This window comes from Camelina sativa, chromosome 10, assembly GCF_000633955.1.
Source record: "Camelina sativa cultivar DH55 chromosome 10, Cs, whole genome shotgun sequence".
NCBI classification, from domain to species: domain Eukaryota; kingdom Viridiplantae; phylum Streptophyta; class Magnoliopsida; order Brassicales; family Brassicaceae; genus Camelina; species Camelina sativa.
The window spans coordinates 9,409,378-9,430,249 of NC_025694.1; the positions used below are offsets into that span (position 1 = coordinate 9,409,378).

Sequence of the window (20,872 nt, forward strand, 5' to 3'; positions counted from 1 at the left end):
GTCGAGACACTATGTGGACAAGCATATGGCGCCCACCGGTATGACATGCTTGGGATCTATCTCCAAAGAGCAACAATTGTCCTTGCTCTAGTTGGCTTACCCATGACAATACTATACACCTTCTCGTACCCGATTCTTATCCTCTTAGGCGAGCCTAAAACAGTGTCCTACATGGGATCCATGTACATCACCGGACTCATCCCTCAGATATTCGCTTACGCCGTAAACTTCACGGCCCAAAAATTCCTCCAAGCCCAGAGCGTTGTGTCCCCCAGCGCGTACATCTCAGCCGTCGCACTCCTCCTCCAGATATCGCTGACATGGGTCGCCGTATATGTAATGAACATGGGCCTTATGGGCATAGCTTATGTTCTTACTATCTCTTGGTGGGTCATAGTTGGGGCCCAGAGTTTTTACATAGCTGTTAGTCCGAGGTTCAGACACACGTGGACTGGTCTTAGTTGGACATCGTTCCATGGTCTTTGGAGCTTCTTCAAACTATCTGCTGGCTCTGCTGTTATGATTTGTCTGGAAATGTGGTATTCACAGATTCTTGTTCTTCTCGCCGGTTTGCTTAAAGATCCAACACGCTCGCTTGATTCTCTCTCCATATGGTAAAGTCCACTAATTAGTATCATTTCTGTTTTTTATTGTGTTGACCTTTTTTTAACTGAGGTTTTTTAAAATAATACTTATCTATCACAAAAATAAACATAGAAATAAAAAGGAAGGTCAACTCAATTTTGCGATGTTTACATCGAAACCTCACTATCTTCTTAACGTTGGGGATAGAGAGTGCAACTTGATTACTTATTTTTATTTTTCCTTTCTTATTATCAGTATTCATTAGAATTGCTCTTTAAGGAAACAAATATTGGAACACAACTATTTTTCTTAATTTTATCTAACACTTTGTTTTGTTTTTGCAGCATGTCAATTTCAACATTATCCTTCATGGTTTCCGTTGGTTTCAACGCGGCTGCAAGGTTTGCATTATTTGTCAACCAAACGTTGCTAAAGATGAAACATGATTTTTTATTAAACAAAAGATTATATGACATTGACAGCGTACGAACTAGTAATGAGCTTGGAGCAGGAAATCCGAAATCAGCATTGTTCTCTACATGGACGGCGACTTTTGTTTCCTTCGTGATCTCCGTGGCGGAGGCACTCGCCGTGATATGGTCACGAGATTACGTTAGCTACATTTTCACGTCGGACATTCACGTGGCTGAAGCCGTCTCGGAGCTCTGTCCTTTTCTCGCCGTCACCATCATTCTCAACGGAATCCAACCTGTTTTGTCCGGTATACATAAATAATGCAGGCAATTATTTTAGCCAAAACCGGAGAAAACCGAGGCATATTCACCGAACCGGGTGTAACAAATTTTGGATTGGTATTGTTTGTAGGAGTGGCAGTGGGATGTGGATGGCAGACATACGTGGCATATGTGAACGTTGGTTGTTACTATATTGTTGGTATTCCCGTTGGCTGTATTCTCGGCTTCACTTTCAATTATCAAGCCAAGGTTCGGTTTCATATATATATTCTATGTATAATATATGCTTTATTATCATCAGTTTGATAAAAAGAAATTTATCTGAACTTTGGACTTTGGTTATAGGGAATATGGACCGGGATGATTGGAGGTACCCTCATGCAAACACTCATCTTACTTTACGTCACGTACCGAACAGATTGGGATAAAGAGGTAATGTTGCGTGAAATTTAGTTACATCTTATTGTTTTATATCATATAGTCAGTATAATAAGCTTAATTTGATGTCAAAGGATATGTCAAAATATTAAGATTATTATTACATAATGATCCAGGTGGAAAAGGCTAAGAAACGTTTGGATATGTGGGACGAAAAGAAGGAACCTCGCCAAAACTAGTAAGAATTTTACAACAAAAAAATNATGGTTTCCGTTGGTTTCAACGCGGCTGCAAGGTTTGCATTATTTGTCAACCAAACGTTGCTAAAGATGAAACATGATTTTTTATTAAACAAAAGATTATATGACATTGACAGCGTACGAACTAGTAATGAGCTTGGAGCAGGAAATCCGAAATCAGCATTGTTCTCTACATGGACGGCGACTTTTGTTTCCTTCGTGATCTCCGTGGCGGAGGCACTCGCCGTGATATGGTCACGAGATTACGTTAGCTACATTTTCACGTCGGACATTCACGTGGCTGAAGCCGTCTCGGAGCTCTGTCCTTTTCTCGCCGTCACCATCATTCTCAACGGAATCCAACCTGTTTTGTCCGGTATACATAAATAATGCAGGCAATTATTTTAGCCAAAACCGGAGAAAACCGAGGCATATTCACCGAACCGGGTGTAACAAATTTTGGATTGGTATTGTTTGTAGGAGTGGCAGTGGGATGTGGATGGCAGACATACGTGGCATATGTGAACGTTGGTTGTTACTATATTGTTGGTATTCCCGTTGGCTGTATTCTCGGCTTCACTTTCAATTATCAAGCCAAGGTTCGGTTTCATATATATATTCTATGTATAATATATGCTTTATTATCATCAGTTTGATAAAAAGAAATTTATCTGAACTTTGGACTTTGGTTATAGGGAATATGGACCGGGATGATTGGAGGTACCCTCATGCAAACACTCATCTTACTTTACGTCACGTACCGAACAGATTGGGATAAAGAGGTAATGTTGCGTGAAATTTAGTTACATCTTATTGTTTTATATCATATAGTCAGTATAATAAGCTTAATTTGATGTCAAAGGATATGTCAAAATATTAAGATTATTATTACATAATGATCCAGGTGGAAAAGGCTAAGAAACGTTTGGATATGTGGGACGAAAAGAAGGAACCTCGCCAAAACTAGTAAGAATTTTACAACAAAAAAAAAAAGTCACTTTTCTAAAGAAATAATTACAGTGACATTAACACATTACAAAACTCAGGTTATAACTTATAACAAGTGTGGAGGAGTGAAGGACACTAAAGAAAAGAAAGCAAGTGATGTGAGGTTGTTTTGATGTAGCCTTTTGTCTCAGGGAAAACATTTTTTTAACCTGGCGGATTGCTCTTTAATTTATCTACTAAATGTCGTTCTTAAATTTATTAATCTTATAACCTTTTTCTCTAAAGTATTATTTTGAAGATAATAGTTAATTATATAAGCAAAACATTAATTTATTAGAAAGATAGGGAATAATAATCGACCACTTCAAAACAAATCAAGAATTTCTCTTTTATTTTTGATTAATTTTTATGTGACTGGACCAAGATCGGCATCCAATTTTTAAAACATAAAGTATTATTGTACACGTTTATTCTATGCAATTTATTTGTATAAATATTATTTTTAGTGCTTTTGCTTTGCATTGATAGATTCCTTTTAAAGAATTTATACATTCTATTGTTTTATATAAACAACTTACAGTCTTTTTTTTTTGTCTTGTCCCCTGGATCTTTCCACACACTCTCTTGTCGCTCTCTAATTTTGTTCGTTCCATTTGAAAAAGAACAAAAAACCAAACATTGTGACATGTTACGTTGTAAAATTCCCTGTTTTTATAACACAAAAGTCTTTGTTTCTTATCTTCGTTATAAAATATTTTAAAACCCAACCGATCGTCACATTCCACCCAATTTCCTCAATGGATATATGATCTTTATATAAACAACTCTTTTCTCGTAAAACTTGTCATAAACTAAATAATAGCATATGGATGTGTCAAATGAGACGGTGGAGAGAGTCGATCTCCGGCGGCCGTTGGTGGGCACGGAGAAGAAATCTCCGTTGGAGGTTGGGCTCGAGAGCGTGTTAACCGAGAGTAGCTTGCCGTACCGGAGGCGTGTATATATATTTAGGAGCGTGCATGGAGTTAAAACTACTTTTCCGGTTGGCATTTCCGGCGATACTCATTTATTTAGTCAACAGCGGAATGGGTATTTCCGCTCGTATCTTCGCCGGACGTCTCGGCAGTAACCAACTCGCTGCCGCGTCCATCGGGAATAGCAGCTTCAATCTCGTATATGCCCTCATGGTACGCTTAGAGTCACTTTACATATGTGTGGAGACTAGAAACATAACTGATATTGATTGTTTTGTTTGACGTTAATTAATGGTTTGTATTCTTAGTGAGGTATGGAACAAGTTTAAGAACTAAGACAGTAATTGGTTAAACTAGTTAGAGTAAATTATTAGGTGGGAAAATGTTCTCACCAGTCAAGAGGAACACATGTTGGAGAGATTTTTCTGCTTATTTTATAGAAATGTTTCTTAAAAAAATCAAATTAAAGTAAAAAAAAAAATTAAAGACATCCTCCAACTAGGACCTTCTACTTTGGACTCTTTAATTCCATTATAATTTTTTTTGTTACTGGTGGACGACTAGTGTATTAATAATCTACCTACAGTATATACATATATCATTTAATTAGTTATTAAAATATTTTAAAGTATAACTGCTGGTAATAATAAAAATGAAATCAACAACTCATAGTCTCTTAAAGATCGAAACTTATGTTATGAAGTCAGCAGCTCCTACTTCCATTAACACAGAAAACCCCAAACAATCTCACCAAAACCACTATGGTTAACAGATTTTGTGTAAAAAGAAAATTAAAATTTTGGAGTACGAAAGAGAATAATCCTTTACTTTTCAATTCATAACATTTATAAAGGTGTGAAGTATGAACACATGAATTTTTTTTTCTTTTCACTTTTGATATATATACGTCCTACACTTGTGACGTCGAATAAAATATATATATAATTTAGGTTTTTTTTTGGGTTTTTTTTTTAAAAACAGTTGGGTATGGGTAGTGCGGTCGAGACACTATGTGGACAAGCGTATGGTGCCCATCGGTACGATATGCTTGGGATCTATCTACAAAGAGCAACAATAGTTCTCGCTATAGTTGGCTTACCTATGACAGTACTATACACCTTCTCGTACCCGATTCTTCTCCTCTTAGGCGAGCCCAAATCAGTGTCGTACATGGGATCTTTGTACATCGCCGGACTCATCCCACAAATCTTCGCCTACGCCATAAACTTCACGGCCCAAAAATTTCTCCAGGCTCAAAGCGTGGTGGCTCCAAGCGCGTACATCTCAGCTGCCGCACTCCTCATCCAGATATCATTGGCGTGGGTCACCGTATATGTAATGAACATGGGCCTTATGGGTATTGCTTACGTTCTTACTATCTCTTGGTGGTTCATAGTTGGGGCTCAGACGGTTTACATTATATCTAGCCTAAGGTTTAGAGACACGTGAACTGGTTTTAGTTGGAGATCGTTCCATGGTCTTTGGAGCTTCTTCAAACTGTCCGCTGGCTCCGCTGTAATGATCTGTTTGGAAATGTGGTATTCACAAATTCTTGTACTTCTCGCCGGTTTGCTCAAAGATCCTGCACTCTCTCTTGATTCTTTATCCATCTGGTAAGTCCATTAGTTCATTACGTTTCCATTTTTTACGTTCTCTTTTGTAGTATGTCAATTTCAGCATTGTCATTCATGGTTTCGGTCGGGTTCAATGCGGCTGTAAGGTTAGTAATAGTTTTATTACTTAAATGATTTTCAACCAAATTTATATTTTAAAAAACATTGCTGAAATTAAATCATTAAAAGAAAAAGGAAACTATGACATGGACAGTGTACGAACAAGTAATGAGCTTGGAGCAGGAAATCCAAAATCGGTGTTGTTCTCTACATGGACCGCGACTTTTGCTTCCTTCGTGATCTCTGTCGTGGAGGCCCTCGCCGTGATATGGTCACGTGATTACGTTAGCTACATTTTCACGTCGGACGTTGAGGTGGCTGAGGTCGTCTCTGACCTTTGTCCCTTTCTCGCCGTCACCATCATTCTCAACGGAATCCAACCTGTATTATTCGGTATACAGAATAGTTCACGCAATTATTTAGCTAAAACCGGAGAAAATCGGCGTATATTAACCAAATCAGGCGTAATAAATTTTGGTTTGGTGTTGTTTGTAGGAGTGGCAGTGGGATGTGGATGGCAGACATACGTGGCCTCAGTGGCGGACCCAGGATTAAAATTTAGGGAGGTCAATTACAGGAAAAAAATATTAATATGAGATATTGGGGATTCGAACTCGGGTTTGGGGAGTTCAGCAGTACAGAATGTAATGTGTACACTATATATATGTTTTTGCTATGATTATATAGATTAGAAAATAATTGTATGTGAATTTGGTTGTAGGGAGTATGGATCGCACCGGGATGATTGGAGGTACCTTCATGCAAACACTCATCTTGCTTTACGTGACGTATAAAACAGATTGGGATAAAGAGGTAACGTTACATTTACATGAAATTAAGTTACATATTTTAAGATCATTTATCAAAAGTTAGATTTGGTTTCATGCACAAGGGCGTGTCGAGATTACTAAGATTCTTATAACACGATGGTTCAGGTGGAAACATCAAGAAAGCGATTGGATATGTGGGACGAGGACAAAGACTCTCGCCAGAATTCGTAATAGATTTATATAAAGTAGTTTTAAAAGAAATCTTTTAAAAAGGAATTTTGATATATAATTAGCACATTAAAGAACAATTCACTGATTTTTGTTTCTTCTTTTTTTTTTCCTTGGAAAAAAGTATTTTGGCTAAATCTGATGGATCTCAATCTAGTAAAAGTTGTAATCAAATGGATATATTCTTGTGCTTTGAAGCAAGTGTTTGATTATTTATCATGATTTTTTTTTTTTTTGAATAAAATTTATCATGAATTTTAATGTAACAGTTATATAGTATATCAATGTAGCTAGCTTGGTTTTACAGTTTCTTAACCTTTTTTTTACCTAAGTTTAATGTATAATTTTGGTCTGGTTTGATTCACATTGTGTTCAGTAAAATTAGCCCGGTTCACTAGAAACACATAATAAATCTCAACTTGTACATTTGTGATGGCAATCGCGGATCGCCTGCTGTTCTATTAGAAGACCTATTAGACAAACGCGAGTTAATTATAAGAGTGATTGTCAGATATTTAATTAATGATCGTACAAACTAAATAAATTTGCAATTTAAAACTTGTTATAGTCAACTTCCCTACGTAAAGAAAGATAAAATAAGTCAACGGTATAGGAATCAAAATGCTTCGTAAAGCATTAAAGCATCACCGACCTTAATTACTAATCTTAAGGAAGAGAGGTTCAATGGACTGATGCCATGTTCACAATCGTACACATCTCTTTAGTTTTTGGTCAACACAATCGTACACCTTAGTCCACTAATTCAGACAACCATTTTCCCTTTTGCTCATATGTCCCCAGTGCCGGCTCAAGATTTTTAGGAGCCCCTGGGGAATTTTCTTTTTTTGAATGAAAGACCAAATTTTTTTTTTAACATTTGTTATATGTTAAAAAAAAATATGGGTTTCATTTTGATAATATATAAACACTTGATAAAATTATAAAAATTTATTTTCATTCTACGTTGGAGTAAGTTGAGATAATTATAGAAGATAAAGAGTTTTTTTGGTTATTGACTCATAAAAATAAATCGTTAAAACATATTTTAATGAATTATTTTTGTGTTACAAATTTTTTTTTTGCCTCTTTTATTTTACATTATTTTTTGTGCCCATTTATCTTGCATTATTTTTTTTTTTGTACCCCTTTATCTTGCATTATTTATTTTTTATGCCCCTTAATCTTACATTATTTGCTTCCTTAATCTATGAACCCGGGGCGGTCGCACCTCTTGTCCCCCTATCTAAACCAGCACTGTATGTCCGACACTAATTTCTAAAATATATAACCAACATGTATAATTTTACAATGAAGAAAAGAGGACAAGAGAATACGTCAAATATAGATAGATCCCACTGCCTTGACCAATAAAACAACATCATTTGATTCACACACAAACATATAAACCGTGTAAGTGCTTAAATTCTTGTTTCTAGCTTGATAGATTTCATGAGAGTAAGAGCAGACAATGTGTTAAAGGAAGAATTGTATTAGACTCTCATGATCGTAATTGTACAAGATACATTCTCTTATATAGAGATGAGTTTCCTAAACTAAGATAAGGATAAATGTAAACTAAATATTATTTATACACTCTTGACAATGTTAAACTTCCTAAACCAATATTAACATTTATCTAATATCTTCTAGAATAATATCTTCATGACTTCCATTTTTGGGTTTATCATCTAAACCGTCGATCTCGGTCGATCTCCGGTTCACCATCTCCCAATATAGCTCTAGAACACATTTTGTTTTTTTTTGTGTGTGTGGCAGATGTGACGTCTGAGTCTGAGGTGTTGTTATGCTATGATTTGTTTGCTGGACTTCAACTCAACAAATCTAGTTTGAAAAGTGCTAGATGAGTAACAGAAAGCAAAAAAAAAATACCTATGTTATGTCAAACAATTACCCAAATTAATCATTTATGCGTCCCATACTCCCATGACATTATAAAACACCTGAAGCTTTATTTGTATCAGTCGTTTTATGGACATACTTGATATATATATATATATATTTTTTTGCAATTCATAGGACCTTAATTTAGGACATGGAGATTTTATAACAAGTTCATGAGATGGACTATTAAATAAATGTGATAAGATGTGAATCCAGATCCCTTATTTATTATCTCTGAATCTCTGATAACAATTCGTCTGTGAATTATAGACCCACACGGTTCATATAGATATAGTTTACACCATTGCTAACATAGATCTAGATACGAGTATTAATTTATTCAATATATGATATGGAATGACAAGGAAAACAAAATAGTGTCTTCCCTACAAAAAGTATTCAATCAAACACAAAGAGCGAAGAGAGGTTGAAGATCGGAGACATTTCGAGGAGGAGATGAACAGAAGAAATAACGTCTAAGAGATTTGAGTAAACGTGGCATAAGATCACCATGCTTGTTTGCCATTACACAACTCTTCCTCAGCTTCCTCAGCTTCTTCCCTATCTTCATTCTTATCCCAACCACTCTAAAGGACGGTGTTTTCATAGTAGTATTTCTCTTCTGTACATGTCTTAATGTCTCTGTATCGGCTCGTTGGAGAATCTTGTGGATCAGAAACTGAGCTCTCCTGTGAATTATCTCATTAGGATCTTCTTTCTCTATCTTTGTGTATTGGTTTGGATTCTTCATCATTGCCATTTTTTCTTTTTTGAGCTAAATTAAGTGGGGTGAGTAAGTTTAGTTAATAGAATGAGGATCATCGTACATTATATACATAGGTAGTGGCATATGTGGGGATTTTATATTGTTTGACCATATAAACATAACATGTGGACTATCCATTATTCCTGTGGTTCACGCACATGTACATATAACTAGTAGGTAATTAATAAATTTAACTGGACGAAACAAATTTTTTTTTTGATATATTAAGAGATTTAAACAATACAAGATTTAAATGAATATATTGTTAATTTTTTATTAAGTGAAAATTTGGTTAATAATAAAATTAACTAATAGCAATGTGATAGGTTAAAATCAGGTGTCTTAACATTTTCTAGTTTTTGACTTTGTTCCCTATACGGCTATACGTATTGCTTCACCTAAATCACCTCACAAAATTTTTGTATTCCAACTCTCTGGAGTCTTCCAAATAACCATTAACCCAATTCTAAAGTCATTGTAGACTACAGTACTATAAATATTTATCTTATGTAGTATATTCATTATATACATAAGTATTCAACTTAATATTTTCAGTGATTTGTGTGAAATTTACAAATCCTATGTTATTCAATCGTGGATTTTAAAAAGTGTATTAAAATATACTGTTATTGAACTGATGATTTAACAATTTACTTTAAAATCCATTGTTATTCAAAATAGTTTTGTGGATTTGAATTTTAATGATTTTTAGGATTCTAGAGGATTTGAGAGGATTTGTTTAGTTAAAATTACAGAAATCCAAATCTCATGGTTTTAGGTGGGATTTGAAATTTTTTTACAAAAAATCATATCAACTTCCCTAAAATCTATCAAAATCCCATCAAATTCTCCAAAATCCCATCAAATTCTCCAAAATCATGGTTTGAACACCCCGTTATAGACTTATAGTTTTTAACAATCAACATTCATATAAATTTTTAATGCATAAATAAATACAATTTTATTTTATTTTTTAACTATTACAAAATTATTATTTTTTTGTATGAAATAATGAAAATAAGTTGAAATAGCTTCTTTATTTATTTTTATTTTGGATTTTTTGGAAGAAACCCAAATAAGGTTGATTAAAAAAAATATGGAAAAGCTATGAAATTAAAAAAAACCTTCACTGCCTTCTTCTTTGCTCAGCGCCGTGCCGCCTTGTCTCTCTCAAACTCGCTTATCCTATCGAGCCATTCCTCGCAGGTTAGCTTCTTCGACAAATACTGCTTTGACCTTCCCTTTTGGGTTCGTTTCTATACCTTAAAGTTTCTGCCTTTATTCTAAGGTACAGCTAAAGTACAGAGATTTATAAACCCCTAGTTGTTTCTGTTCAATGTAGAAGCTTTTTTAACCTAGATTAATCAGGACTTGTTCAGGATTAGTCAGAGTATCGTAGTTTTCACAGCCTTGGAACCCGTCTCGAGTGTTTATGATTTATGCATGTTCCTTACTCCCTAGGTTCTGATGAATCAATTTCATGGTTTTAAATTTTAGTGTGGTGTTGAGATAATTCGAAGATAAAATCTTTGGTGTAAACTTTGTTTCTGGGTCTGTATGATCCTATTCATGTTTTGCTTGGGTTCTGGGAATAAAAGATAACAGTTTGATTGGATCAGCCTTCAATTGGATCCTGAATTTGCTAGGCAGGTGCAAAACTGATCAATAGGAGTATAGATTGATGAAACTATACAAAATTACATTCCTTTTGTTTAATCCCTGTAGTAGTTTTTTGTTTTTTCGAAAGACTGAGTGAACTAATATCAATGAAAGCATCAGATCTTTGTTTTGAAGAAATTGGCCTTAAGCTTTATGGAAGAAAAATACGGGACATTGTGACTATTTTATTCCTTCTAGTGCCTCAATCTCTGTGAAAAGATTGTGTTTGGAATGTTGTTAACTGGTTTGTTTCTGCTCGATCTAATTTTGGGTTTTTATGATGGCTCAGGGTAAGGGTTTCATCATTCAGATTCGTTAATTCAAAGCTTGTAACATTAAGAAACCGCCCTGTTAATTTGCACATATACTGTTCTATGGCTGGTACTGATAAACGCCGCTCTTGCCACCACGACGAAAGCCCTACAAAACCAAACAAGAAGAAGAAGGGAGGCCGTAATCCAGAGAAGAATCTCCTTATTAATCTTCATTCCTGTTCCAAGTCCAAGAACCTCTCAGCTGCGTTGGCTCTATATGATGCAGCTATCACTTCCACTGACATTCGCCTCAGCCAGCAACACTTCCAAAGCCTTCTTTACCTCTGCTCTGCGTCCATTAGTGACCCGTCTCTTCAAACCCTTGCCATCGACCGTGGCTTCCAAATTTTTGATCGTATGGTTAGTTCCGGGGTAAGTCCTAATGAGTCCTGCGTCACTGCAGTGGCACGACTAGCTGCTGCCAAAGGTGACGGTGATTATGCTTTTAAGCTTGTCAAAGACATTGTTGCTGTTGGTGGTGTATCGTTCCCCCGTCTGAGAACTTATTCTCCAGCTTTGCTCTGTTTCTGTGAGAGTTTAGAGGCTGAAAAGGGTTATGAAGTGGAAGACCACATGGATGCTTCAGGTATTGTGTTGGAGGAGGCAGAGATCTCGGCTTTGCTGAAGGTAAGCGCTGCAACGGGCAGAGAAAAGAAGGTTTATAAGTATTTGCATAAATTAAGAGAATGTGTTGGCTGCGTTAGTGAAGAGACTTCAAAAATTATCGAGGAATGGTTCTGTGGAGAGAAAGCTAGTGAGGTTTGTGCTAATGGGATTGGGTTTGATATTGACCTGCTTAGAGCTGCTGTTTTGAAGAATGGGGGAGGGTGGCATGGTCTTGGGTGGGTTGGGGAAGGCAAATGGACTGTGAAGAAAGGTAGTGTTAGTCCAGCCGGGAAATGCTTGAGCTGTGACGAACATTTGGATAGTATAGATACGAATGAGTTAGAGACTGAAAATTTTGTGGATTCTTTGGTGGCTTTAGCTATGGAGAGGAAGGCGAAAATGAATTCATGTGAGCCAATGGCGGACTTCAGCGAGTTTCAGGTTAGAGATAAATAATGGATGATTTCTCTTAGTTTGCCTCTAATATTGTGTGGAATTTATAAGTTCTGGTAGATATAATCTTGCATGAGATAAAATATTGAAAGCAAGTTTATGTTATTTACGTAGTCAATTTTGATGGTTATATAGACAAAGGTAATAGTGCTTGGAGTTCAAGAATAGTAAATGCTCCAATGTAGTTTATGTTGTTTAGATTTCCTTGGATGTAATCTAGGTCTCCCTTCTATTCATGGTGGAACTCTATTAAGTATTTTTTTTGGCTTGAATCAGAGATATTATTGAAAACAGAAGAAGTATACTTGTTGATTATTATCTAAATAACATTCGAATGTCAATTATCTCAGGAGTGGCTTGAAAAGAATGAAGATTACGAAGCTATAGTAGATGGAGCAAATATTGGGCTCTACCAACAAAATTTTGCAGATGGTGGTTTCAGTCTTCCACAGGTTCTCATCGATTTTTATTCCTTTGTGTTTTTAAATACATTCCTGCGAATACTAACACAATACAATATGGTGAACAAGAGCAGCTTGAAGCTGTAGTGAAGGAGCTTTACAATCAAAGTGGTAACAAAAAGCAGCCGCTAATTCTGTTGCACAAGAAACGGGTCAATGCTCTTTTAGACAACCCGAATCACCGGAATTTGGTGGAAGAATGGATTAATAACAATGTCCTATATGCGACTCCACCAGGTTCCAATGATGATTGGTATGAAGTGACTTAAGCTTCTTTTATAATCCCACTGACATGGTTTTGGTTTGGTTACTCAATAATTGGTTTCTTTTTGTTTGATATTTTGATTTCAGGTATTGGCTCTATGCTGCTGCTAAACTCAAGTGTTTACTTGTGACTAATGATGAGATGAGAGATCACATTTTTGAACTATTAAGTAACAGTTTTTTCCAAAAATGGAAAGAAAGACATCAAGTTCGGTTTACCTTTGTGAAAGGTTCTCTCAAGCTTGAAATGCCTCCTCCCTTTTCAGTTGTGATTCAGGTTTTTCACAATCTTATTTCAAATATGTGTTTTCTGTTTTAGTCTTTTTGTGTTGAATCAATACCTGAATCAATGTTTGTTTTTTTTTGGGATATAAATTCAGGAATCGGAGAAAGGATCATGGCACGTTCCAATAACCTGCTTAAACAATGAGGAATCTTTGAGAAGTTGGATTTGCATTACAAGGGAGAGTGTATAGATTGATTCACTCTATTTGTCCAAGTCATCATCATTTCACCAATTTTCCACCCTAAGGTGTTAGAAATCAGAGCTGTTTTAGTTTTAGAACTCAGACCGGTTTGATTTTTGTTGTAAGAAAGAATGTTTTACAAGGTTTTTGATCTTCTTCAAATAAACATTGGTTTAATAATCAACACAAGTATAACAAGAAAAGTATTGAAAGTAAATAATGATTGAAGTAATACATCAAATAAAACATCAAAACTATTGAAAAAAATAATAATAATGCTACATTAATGGACAACCCAAATTTTAGTCAGTTATCCGACTACGACTAAATTATGATATTCCCCAAGCAATGAAAGATTGTATTTTGTTTAGTAAAATCACGAAACAACAGTTGAATCAAATATTTCTGGTCGCACCAAAACTTTTAGCACTACTTTTCTATAATTTTCTTTTCATTTATATTATTACCATCGCGTTAGTATTGAAAAATTAATTCTTGAATATTATACAAAAACAAATGTCAAAATTAATGAAAATGAGTCTTTTGGTTTTGAATATCTTATTATATAAATTTTGATGACAAAATCAGTTATTTACAAGATTGTGACACGCGTCAAATATATTGATTAGATGTCGACACGTGTCTAATTCTATTTACAGAATTTTATATGTTTATATTCAAAAAATGTAAAAGTTACTCATTAACAAGATAGTGACACGTGTCAAATATATTGATTAGATCATGACACATGTCTAGTTTTATTTACAGAATTTTACAAGTTTATATTATAAAAAAATTATTTTTCTAAATAAAAAAGGAAAACTAACAAAATTAATCAAAAAGGAAAACTAACAAACTCAATATACTTTATAATTAGACTGTACGTGTGTTCTCAATAAAATTTGACATGTGTTAACAAAAACGAAATTAATTAAACATGTATATTAATCAATAAATAATGAATAACAAAGTTAAAAAGAATAACATAAGTTATGTAACATAATTTTAGTCGAATATAAATTGTATTTATCGTTGTAATATAAATTTTTATTGTAAGTAAGCACACAAAACCTTGAAAGAGTAATGAACTTACAAAAAAATTCAATACATGATGTATATTAGTATAGTTTTACATGTTTTATTTTAAAGATTTTAATGCATGTAGTAATATGAGAAACCTGAAAGAAAAATAGAAAAACTGAGTTTGTAGGAATGAATTTTTGGTTAATTGATGAAAACTGACAAAAGTATTATTTATGAAATTACGACATATAGTAGAATAGTATTTAGGATATTTTTGAATTTCCAAACTTTTTGTGGATGTTAACTGATTTTTTTACTGATTGTTTATTGTTAAATTTAAAAAGCTAACCAATATACATATTATCTCATATGATGCTCATATTAGTTTTTTTTTAATTAAATTTTTAACTCTAATACATGAAGAAGTGAATTATGGTTTTATGATGAAATAGATAGTTAAATGTGATTACTAAACTGAATGTCTAACGATGAAATTTATTTTAGATTAAAAAAAAATACAAATATTAATACGTATCATTTTTATAAAATTGATTCAAGAATATTATTCATATTTTTTATGTTTGATTTTATAATTTGAACGAATGTATTTTTGTAATGCATATGTTAAAACATAAGATAATACGAAATATATTATAATTTATAGGAATGAATCTTCACTAATTTGATGGTAATGTCTATATATCTTTATATATGTTTTTATTTTATAACTTTCACTTATTTAAAATTTATTATGAAATGAGTTAAAATTAGTACTTATGAGATAACAACATAACAAATATATCTTAAATATGTTGATTCAGTTTTATTGCGAATTATATTTTGTTAATTTTTATTTGTATTTTCAATTCTTACTAAGATATAGACTTGATATGATTTATTAATTGTGTTTGATGTAAAATATTTAGTTCTATGCATTAAGATGAAATGTATAATTAAACTTAAAATATGGTTTATTACGATGTTATAGATATTTAAATGGTACTCCATGTCCTCTAAGATTTTTTGGATAAAAACACAAACATTAATAAACAATAAATATTATGTCATTTATAAAATTTCAACCAATAAGAAAATATACGGAAAACGATATATTTCTCCAAGAGAATATCATATCAAACCAGATAGAGCTCAATCTATTTTCATGTGCTATATATCTCCAAGAAAATATTTCTCAATTTATATCTCCCAGACTCCATAGTTCAAGATCTATATCTCCTTTGAAACATAGTCTTCACCTAATTACCCACAAACATCGGTTTTGCTTAGTTCACTATTTACTGAAATAACTAAATAAAATAATAAAACAAATATAACATAATTTAAACCGAATTAAATTAAGGATTTAATTCTGTTGTGCCCCTATCCCAAGAATTCTTTTCTACACATCCACTTTAATTCTACATACCCCTCTTCTTTAATGAAAGGACGAAACTACCCCTCTAACAATTTTTAAATAAAAATCGAACATCCTAGTTGTACCCTAGTTGTACCCGTTGCACCCTAGTTGTACCCTAATTGTACCCTAGTTGTACCCTAGTTGTACCCCGCATAGTGGGATTCGAACTCTAGGCGCGCAATGGCTGAGCTACTGTGTTTTTCGTTGAACACTTACTGGTTTAACTATATTTAACCTTTAACAACCTTCATTAAGGGTAATTTTGTCTTTTTACCGTTGAGGGGTTTTTGAAAATTTGTTTTGATGAAAAAGGGTATGAGATTTTAGTCCTTAAATTAATTAAAACAAATTAAAAGAAAAAAAAAAGAACATGATGATTTTCTTCAGTTGATCAAAAGCTCTATCTAGCTTGATGTGATACTTTTTGTGGGAAAAATGTTTTTCCGAAAAATATATTGCGTAGTTCAAATAATCATAAATTGTTATATTAATAAAAATTGTACATAGAAATTTGAGAAAATATTATAAAATAATGCAAAAAACCTTCACAACTCTTATATAATAGAATTGAGAGAGTATTAAAATGAAATATGAGAAGTTCATATTCAATATTAAAATGTTACAAGATAAAATCTAAAAATATGTCTATTACTACTTAATTATTCTCAATAATTTTTTAAAATTTTTATCCGCTATTACGCGGACCTTATCTAGTACCATATAAACAAAAATAAAAAGAAAAATCTTTAATGTTACCAAAAAAAAAAAATCTTTAATGCTAATTAACAAAAGCCCATTAAAAGTACGAAATGAAGAGACGCGAGAGAGAAACCGCAAAACTTGAACAAAGATAGCCGAAGAAGTTTATAAATACAACTCTCTCTCTCACACTCACATGCTCACGCTGCTGAGTTTTTTGAAGAACCATTTCGTGTGGTTTTGTTGCGTCGCGTGGCCGAGAGGTAAAACCTATGTTTACCATTTTTTTCGATTTAACATTAGACTAAATAGTTTTTATAATACGATTACCTCTAGGTCTTGATACTTCTGAATCCACCTTTTTGGATTTAAATAGATTCAGGTTTGTTTTTGATTATTTTCGTATTGTTTTCTGTAGTTTTCGAAACAAATTATATATCTTAGTATTCTCTCTTGTCTAATCTTACAATAGAGATTTGATCCGTTTTTTCCTCGGTTTATGGATTTGAAAATCTTCTCTATTTAGACGACACTAGGGTTTGATAAATCTAGGGTAAATATGTTTGTTTTCGAAGGTGGATTAACTTTAATGTGATGAGATTGATTTTTTTATATTATTTTGAATCGAAACCCTATGCGAGTCACTTGATACTTAGGTTTTTACCATGTTCTGCTTTGGTCTTAAAATCAGTTCCATATATAATTCAGTTTTTAGTTTTGGTGTTTCTGTATTAACTTCGTTTCAGATCAGAATAGCAATTAGATAGGGGCAGTGTGAAATCTAGAATGTTTTGTAGATTAGGAATGTAATTATATTCTTCATTTATTGTTTTTGTTAGTAGACTTTATATTTCTTCTGATAATTTTATTCACTCTCATTGTGACATGACAATATGAAACTTAACACATTTTTTATGTTTTTTTGATGGGTTTAATCTATGTAGAAGGATGAATCATCAGAACCAAGTCATCATTAACTCACCTCCTCCGGCTGCTAATAACGGCTTGCCGAAGAGAAAAAGAGGTCGTCCCCCCACGAAAGAAATCTCAACTCCAAAACCTAACACTGATTTGGTGGGAAAGGAGGTTTCTGGAGTGATCGAAGGATCCTTTGAGGCAGGCTATCACCTGAACGTTAAGGTTAAAGATAGTGACATCAAACTCAGAGGTCTCGTGTTCATACCGGACAGAGTCATACCGGTCACTACAGAAAACGACGTGGCTCCTCTTGTTAAAATGTATGTAAGAGAAGAGATCAAGAATAACCAAACTGATCAATCTCTTCCTGTTGATCAACCAATGAAGAATGCTGCTGTCGTCACTACTGACTCGGAGATTAGAGAATATGCTCAAGCGTTGACATTAATGCAACATATGAGCAATGGCACGGTGCAAGAAAAGGAAGCTACGCCTGAGAAAGATGAAGTGATGGAAGAAGCCGCTAATAGGTTAGTGGAGTTCTTTTCAAATCCAGTGAGGAACAGTGTGACCTCTCAAGCACGGAGGCCTGTCGTGGTTCAGAAACGGGAGGCTCGTGGATTCGATCTTATGAAGGAACCGGTTTCTCAAGGAGAGAAAGTGCCAGAGGAGCTTCAGCTAGAGCTTGGAAACAAGACAACAGCAATGATAACAAATTTGTTTGGAGAAGAGAAGAAGAAGGAAGATAGTAACATGGAAGAAGGTACCCCATCAGTGCAGTAGTTAAAACTATGTGTAACAACAAACCACATTATACTCTGTTGTCTTCTTTATCAGTTCTTTATTTTTCAGACCTGAGTTTTTGTCTGTTGTAAACTTGTAAAACAGTTGGTTTTTCTGGTTTTGCGAACATTTATATCTCTAGTCCCTTCTTCTGTAGCTATGTCCCAACCAACTAACCGAGATAGATGGTATCTAGTATGATTATATAGAGTATTTGGTAAATATGAATGTTTAATGTGCATATCATACCATCATAAGTAAACAATGTTAGATGAGGCAGTTTTTTACTTTTTTTCACTAAAATCAAACTGAGGCTCCGTGTGCCATAACCAAATTATAAACCGTGCTATAAAAGCCTAAAACCGCTATGGATACGACTATTTATCGTGACCGTCCGATGACCAATAACGTAATCTCGAACGAAGGATCGGTTTACAAAAGTTGTTTTATACTTTTTTTGATTTTTGTCGGTCACGACCGTTTTAACTGCGAAACTAGAGTTTGCGTATCTACTAGAATTCAAATTACAGTACCCAATGCACAATGACTCATCTGAGCTTTTTCTTTTTTTCTCTGCTTGGGTTTTACAGGTTGAACCTTAAGTTTTTATCTTTCTCTGTTACTACTATACCTTTATTGCTGCATATTGTGGGATTCCAGGTTTCTTGTTTTACTCAGATCTGACTCTTTTGGGGTTTTAGTTTGAAGAATGGATTTGCATTTGAAGAACTTATTTGGTAGGTTTCAAGAACAATTCGGGTCAGGTCCTGGTCTAGGACCTGGATCCGGTGTTTGTATTATGAAAGTTGAAGGTATATCTTCCAACATTGTTCAATCCATATTTAGAGCTTCAGCTTCTTTATATAGAAGTGAGCCATGGAAGAGGCTCAGACCGGGCCATTTGTTCGGTGTTCGGGTTGGGAAAGACTCAGATTGGTCAGGAAAGAGACAGCCTTTCCAATGTGTTCACTTCATAGGAGGGGATGGTGGTGATATAGCGTTTTATATATATAGGTCCATGAGCTATGCGCTGAAAATGACTGATGATTCATGGGAAATGGCCAGAGTTCCTAATGTTGAGGTTTTAAGGGTTACTTATGAGCTTGAATCGTTGTTGTTTCCTTCTAACAAGAGGATGGTTAAGTCTTTGTCTTTAGAAGTTTCTGGAACCGATCGGTTTCCGGTCATTGATGTAGCGCGGTGCACTACCTCTGGTGAGCTCCAGTTCAGAAGCCCGACACTGGAAGAGCTTAGGCTTGTGTTTGCAGTAATGAAAGCTCTTTCTTTGGTTCATCCTTTGCTTGAAGAGGAGATGCAAGTCAGGGGGTTGCCAAGGATGGTAACGTTTTCGCCTTTTATTGAGACTGTTGATGTTCAGTGGCCACCAGAGATGTTCAAGGGCCATGACTTTGTTGCTGTTACGGTTTCACATCCTCCTGGACAATCATATGATCAGAAGTCCAAGAAAGCTGTGTTGGCACACGAAGATGAAGCGTTGGACTTAGTTTCAGGAATGACCAATTTGCGCGTTGGTAATAATGGTGAAGATGCAGGTTTAAGCAGGTGCACAATGTGTGAGAAAGCTGTTCATAGAGGTGAGTGTGTTTGTTGTAGCCATTGCCGTGCAACCATCTACTGTGGTTCAGACTGTGAGAAACGGCACTGGCGAGAAATGCACCGGAGTGTTTGCAGTCTCTATGAAGCTATGATGAGTAGAGAAGAAGAGCACAAGCTAAAGATCTTCTCTTTCTCGTGTTATGCTGAAAACCCATGTGAATGGCTTGGATCTTTCGGCATCCATAAAAAGGGAATGTGGAGAAGACAATGCAGTTGCTATTCTCACCAACCTTTTGGACTATTACACTGTTTCTCCTCAGATGCACAATCTGAATTATGGGGAGGGCTAGAGGAAGGAGACTATCCACAAGATTTACCTATTCAGAGTCTGAACAACGGGCGTTCCCCCGGTCTAAACCTCATGTCAGATTGGTCAGATTACTATGATTTACGGTGTCTACCACGGTCAAGCCCGGTTGCTGACATTCTCTGTTACCCTTTAACCCTTTACCACATACTAACATCAGTAAGCACCCATTCCAAGAATCTGTTGCTGAAAGGTAAAGAAGTAACTGTCCATTACTTAGGTCCAGAACGAGAACTTGACTGGATCAAAGCCTTTGCAGAGATCAATCACTTGCTTAATGGTTTAGGAACCGTGCAGATCATAATGATCGGACCTGAAGTTCCATCTGACTTATCTGGTACAATAGCAACCACTTCAACGACAAACAGCAGAGTTAAGGTGAGCTTTGTGAAAGGTTTGTACCAAGAGGAGGTAACATACCTGAGTTCACCGGATATCATTGTAGCTTTAAATTGTGACCTCGATGGGTACTCGAGCTGGGCGGGAGCGGTTGAGACGATGAACAATATGGGCATCCCCGGTTTCTTCACTGATAAGACAGAAGAAGCTTGCGGAAATGCAAAGTCAGTTTTGCGTAATGCAGGGCTGAATATATCACATCCGGTTGCTCCTAACCCTTTCCGCTCACCTGTGAGGACTTGTGCAAAGTCCAGCAATCTTCCCTGTTACAGCAACGGCTTCATTCTTGGGGTGAATACATAAAAGACTTGTCTTAATGTTGTAATA

At 34.9% G+C, this 20,872-nt stretch overlaps 5 protein-coding genes and 1 pseudogene across 7 annotated transcripts in view; 5 read left to right on the top strand and 1 right to left on the bottom strand.

Moving 5' to 3' along the window:
* LOC104718128 (protein DETOXIFICATION 39) overlaps nucleotides 1-3,274 on the top strand; it is an 8,024-nt gene extending 4,750 nt beyond the window's left edge. Inside the window, exons 3-9 of the mRNA XM_010435802.2 lie at nucleotides 149-614; nucleotides 930-986; nucleotides 1,068-1,306; nucleotides 1,411-1,529; nucleotides 1,626-1,712; nucleotides 1,835-1,896; nucleotides 2,944-3,274. Of these exons, the coding sequence (XP_010434104.1) occupies nucleotides 149-614; nucleotides 930-986; nucleotides 1,068-1,306; nucleotides 1,411-1,529; nucleotides 1,626-1,712; nucleotides 1,835-1,896; nucleotide 2,944 (1,031 nt within the window). The 3' untranslated portion in view covers nucleotides 2,945-3,274. The remainder of the gene's footprint in view (nucleotides 1-148; nucleotides 615-929; nucleotides 987-1,067; nucleotides 1,307-1,410; nucleotides 1,530-1,625; nucleotides 1,713-1,834; nucleotides 1,897-2,943) is intronic.
* LOC104718129 lies at nucleotides 3,630-6,794 on the top strand (annotated as a pseudogene).
* Nucleotides 8,710-9,167, bottom strand: LOC104718130. The gene has a single exon (XM_010435804.1). It carries the CDS (start codon nucleotides 9,150-9,152, stop codon nucleotides 8,796-8,798), a length of 357 nt encoding a protein of 118 aa, XP_010434106.1. The 5' UTR covers nucleotides 9,153-9,167; the 3' UTR covers nucleotides 8,710-8,795.
* Nucleotides 10,263-13,562, top strand: LOC104718131 (proteinaceous RNase P 3-like). 3 transcript variants are annotated; one of them, XM_010435805.1, is made up of 6 exons: nucleotides 10,263-10,364; nucleotides 11,107-12,178; nucleotides 12,541-12,642; nucleotides 12,726-12,904; nucleotides 13,003-13,192; nucleotides 13,296-13,562. In XM_010435805.1, exons 2-6 carry the CDS (start codon nucleotides 11,192-11,194, stop codon nucleotides 13,389-13,391), a joined length of 1,554 nt encoding a protein of 517 aa, XP_010434107.1. In that variant the 5' UTR covers nucleotides 10,263-10,364; nucleotides 11,107-11,191; the 3' UTR covers nucleotides 13,392-13,562. The 3 variants fall into 3 exon arrangements, with proteins under 3 accessions (XP_010434107.1, XP_010434109.1, XP_010434108.1); XM_010435807.2 differs by having other exon boundaries at nucleotides 10,270-10,406; XM_010435806.1 differs by having other exon boundaries at nucleotides 10,358-10,446.
* On the top strand, nucleotides 16,729-18,324 carry LOC104718132. Its single transcript, XM_010435808.1, has 2 exons — nucleotides 16,729-16,784; nucleotides 17,466-18,324. Exon 2 carries the CDS (start codon nucleotides 17,470-17,472, stop codon nucleotides 18,220-18,222), a length of 753 nt encoding a protein of 250 aa, XP_010434110.1. The 5' UTR covers nucleotides 16,729-16,784; nucleotides 17,466-17,469; the 3' UTR covers nucleotides 18,223-18,324.
* LOC104718133 (zinc finger MYND domain-containing protein 15-like) lies at nucleotides 18,800-20,865 on the top strand. Its single transcript, XM_010435810.2, has one exon. It carries the CDS (start codon nucleotides 18,932-18,934, stop codon nucleotides 20,846-20,848), a length of 1,917 nt encoding a protein of 638 aa, XP_010434112.1. The 5' UTR covers nucleotides 18,800-18,931; the 3' UTR covers nucleotides 20,849-20,865.

Bases quoted from the DNA above. Each gene is read 5' to 3' on its own strand.
- LOC104718130 (XM_010435804.1), bottom strand. From the start codon at position 9,152: ATGGCAATGATGAAGAATCCAAACCAATACACAAAGATAGAGAAAGAA.
- LOC104718131 (XM_010435805.1), top strand. From the start codon at position 11,192: ATGGCTGGTACTGATAAACGCCGCTCTTGCCACCACGACGAAAGCCCT. The intron at 12,179-12,540 runs GTTAGAGATAAA...CAATTATCTCAG, and splicing joins CGGACTTCAGCGAGTTTCAG to GAGTGGCTTGAAAAGAATGA. The intron at 12,643-12,725 runs GTTCTCATCGAT...GAACAAGAGCAG, and splicing joins GTGGTTTCAGTCTTCCACAG to CTTGAAGCTGTAGTGAAGGA.
- LOC104718132 (XM_010435808.1), top strand. From the start codon at position 17,470: ATGAATCATCAGAACCAAGTCATCATTAACTCACCTCCTCCGGCTGCT.
- LOC104718133 (XM_010435810.2), top strand. From the start codon at position 18,932: ATGGATTTGCATTTGAAGAACTTATTTGGTAGGTTTCAAGAACAATTC.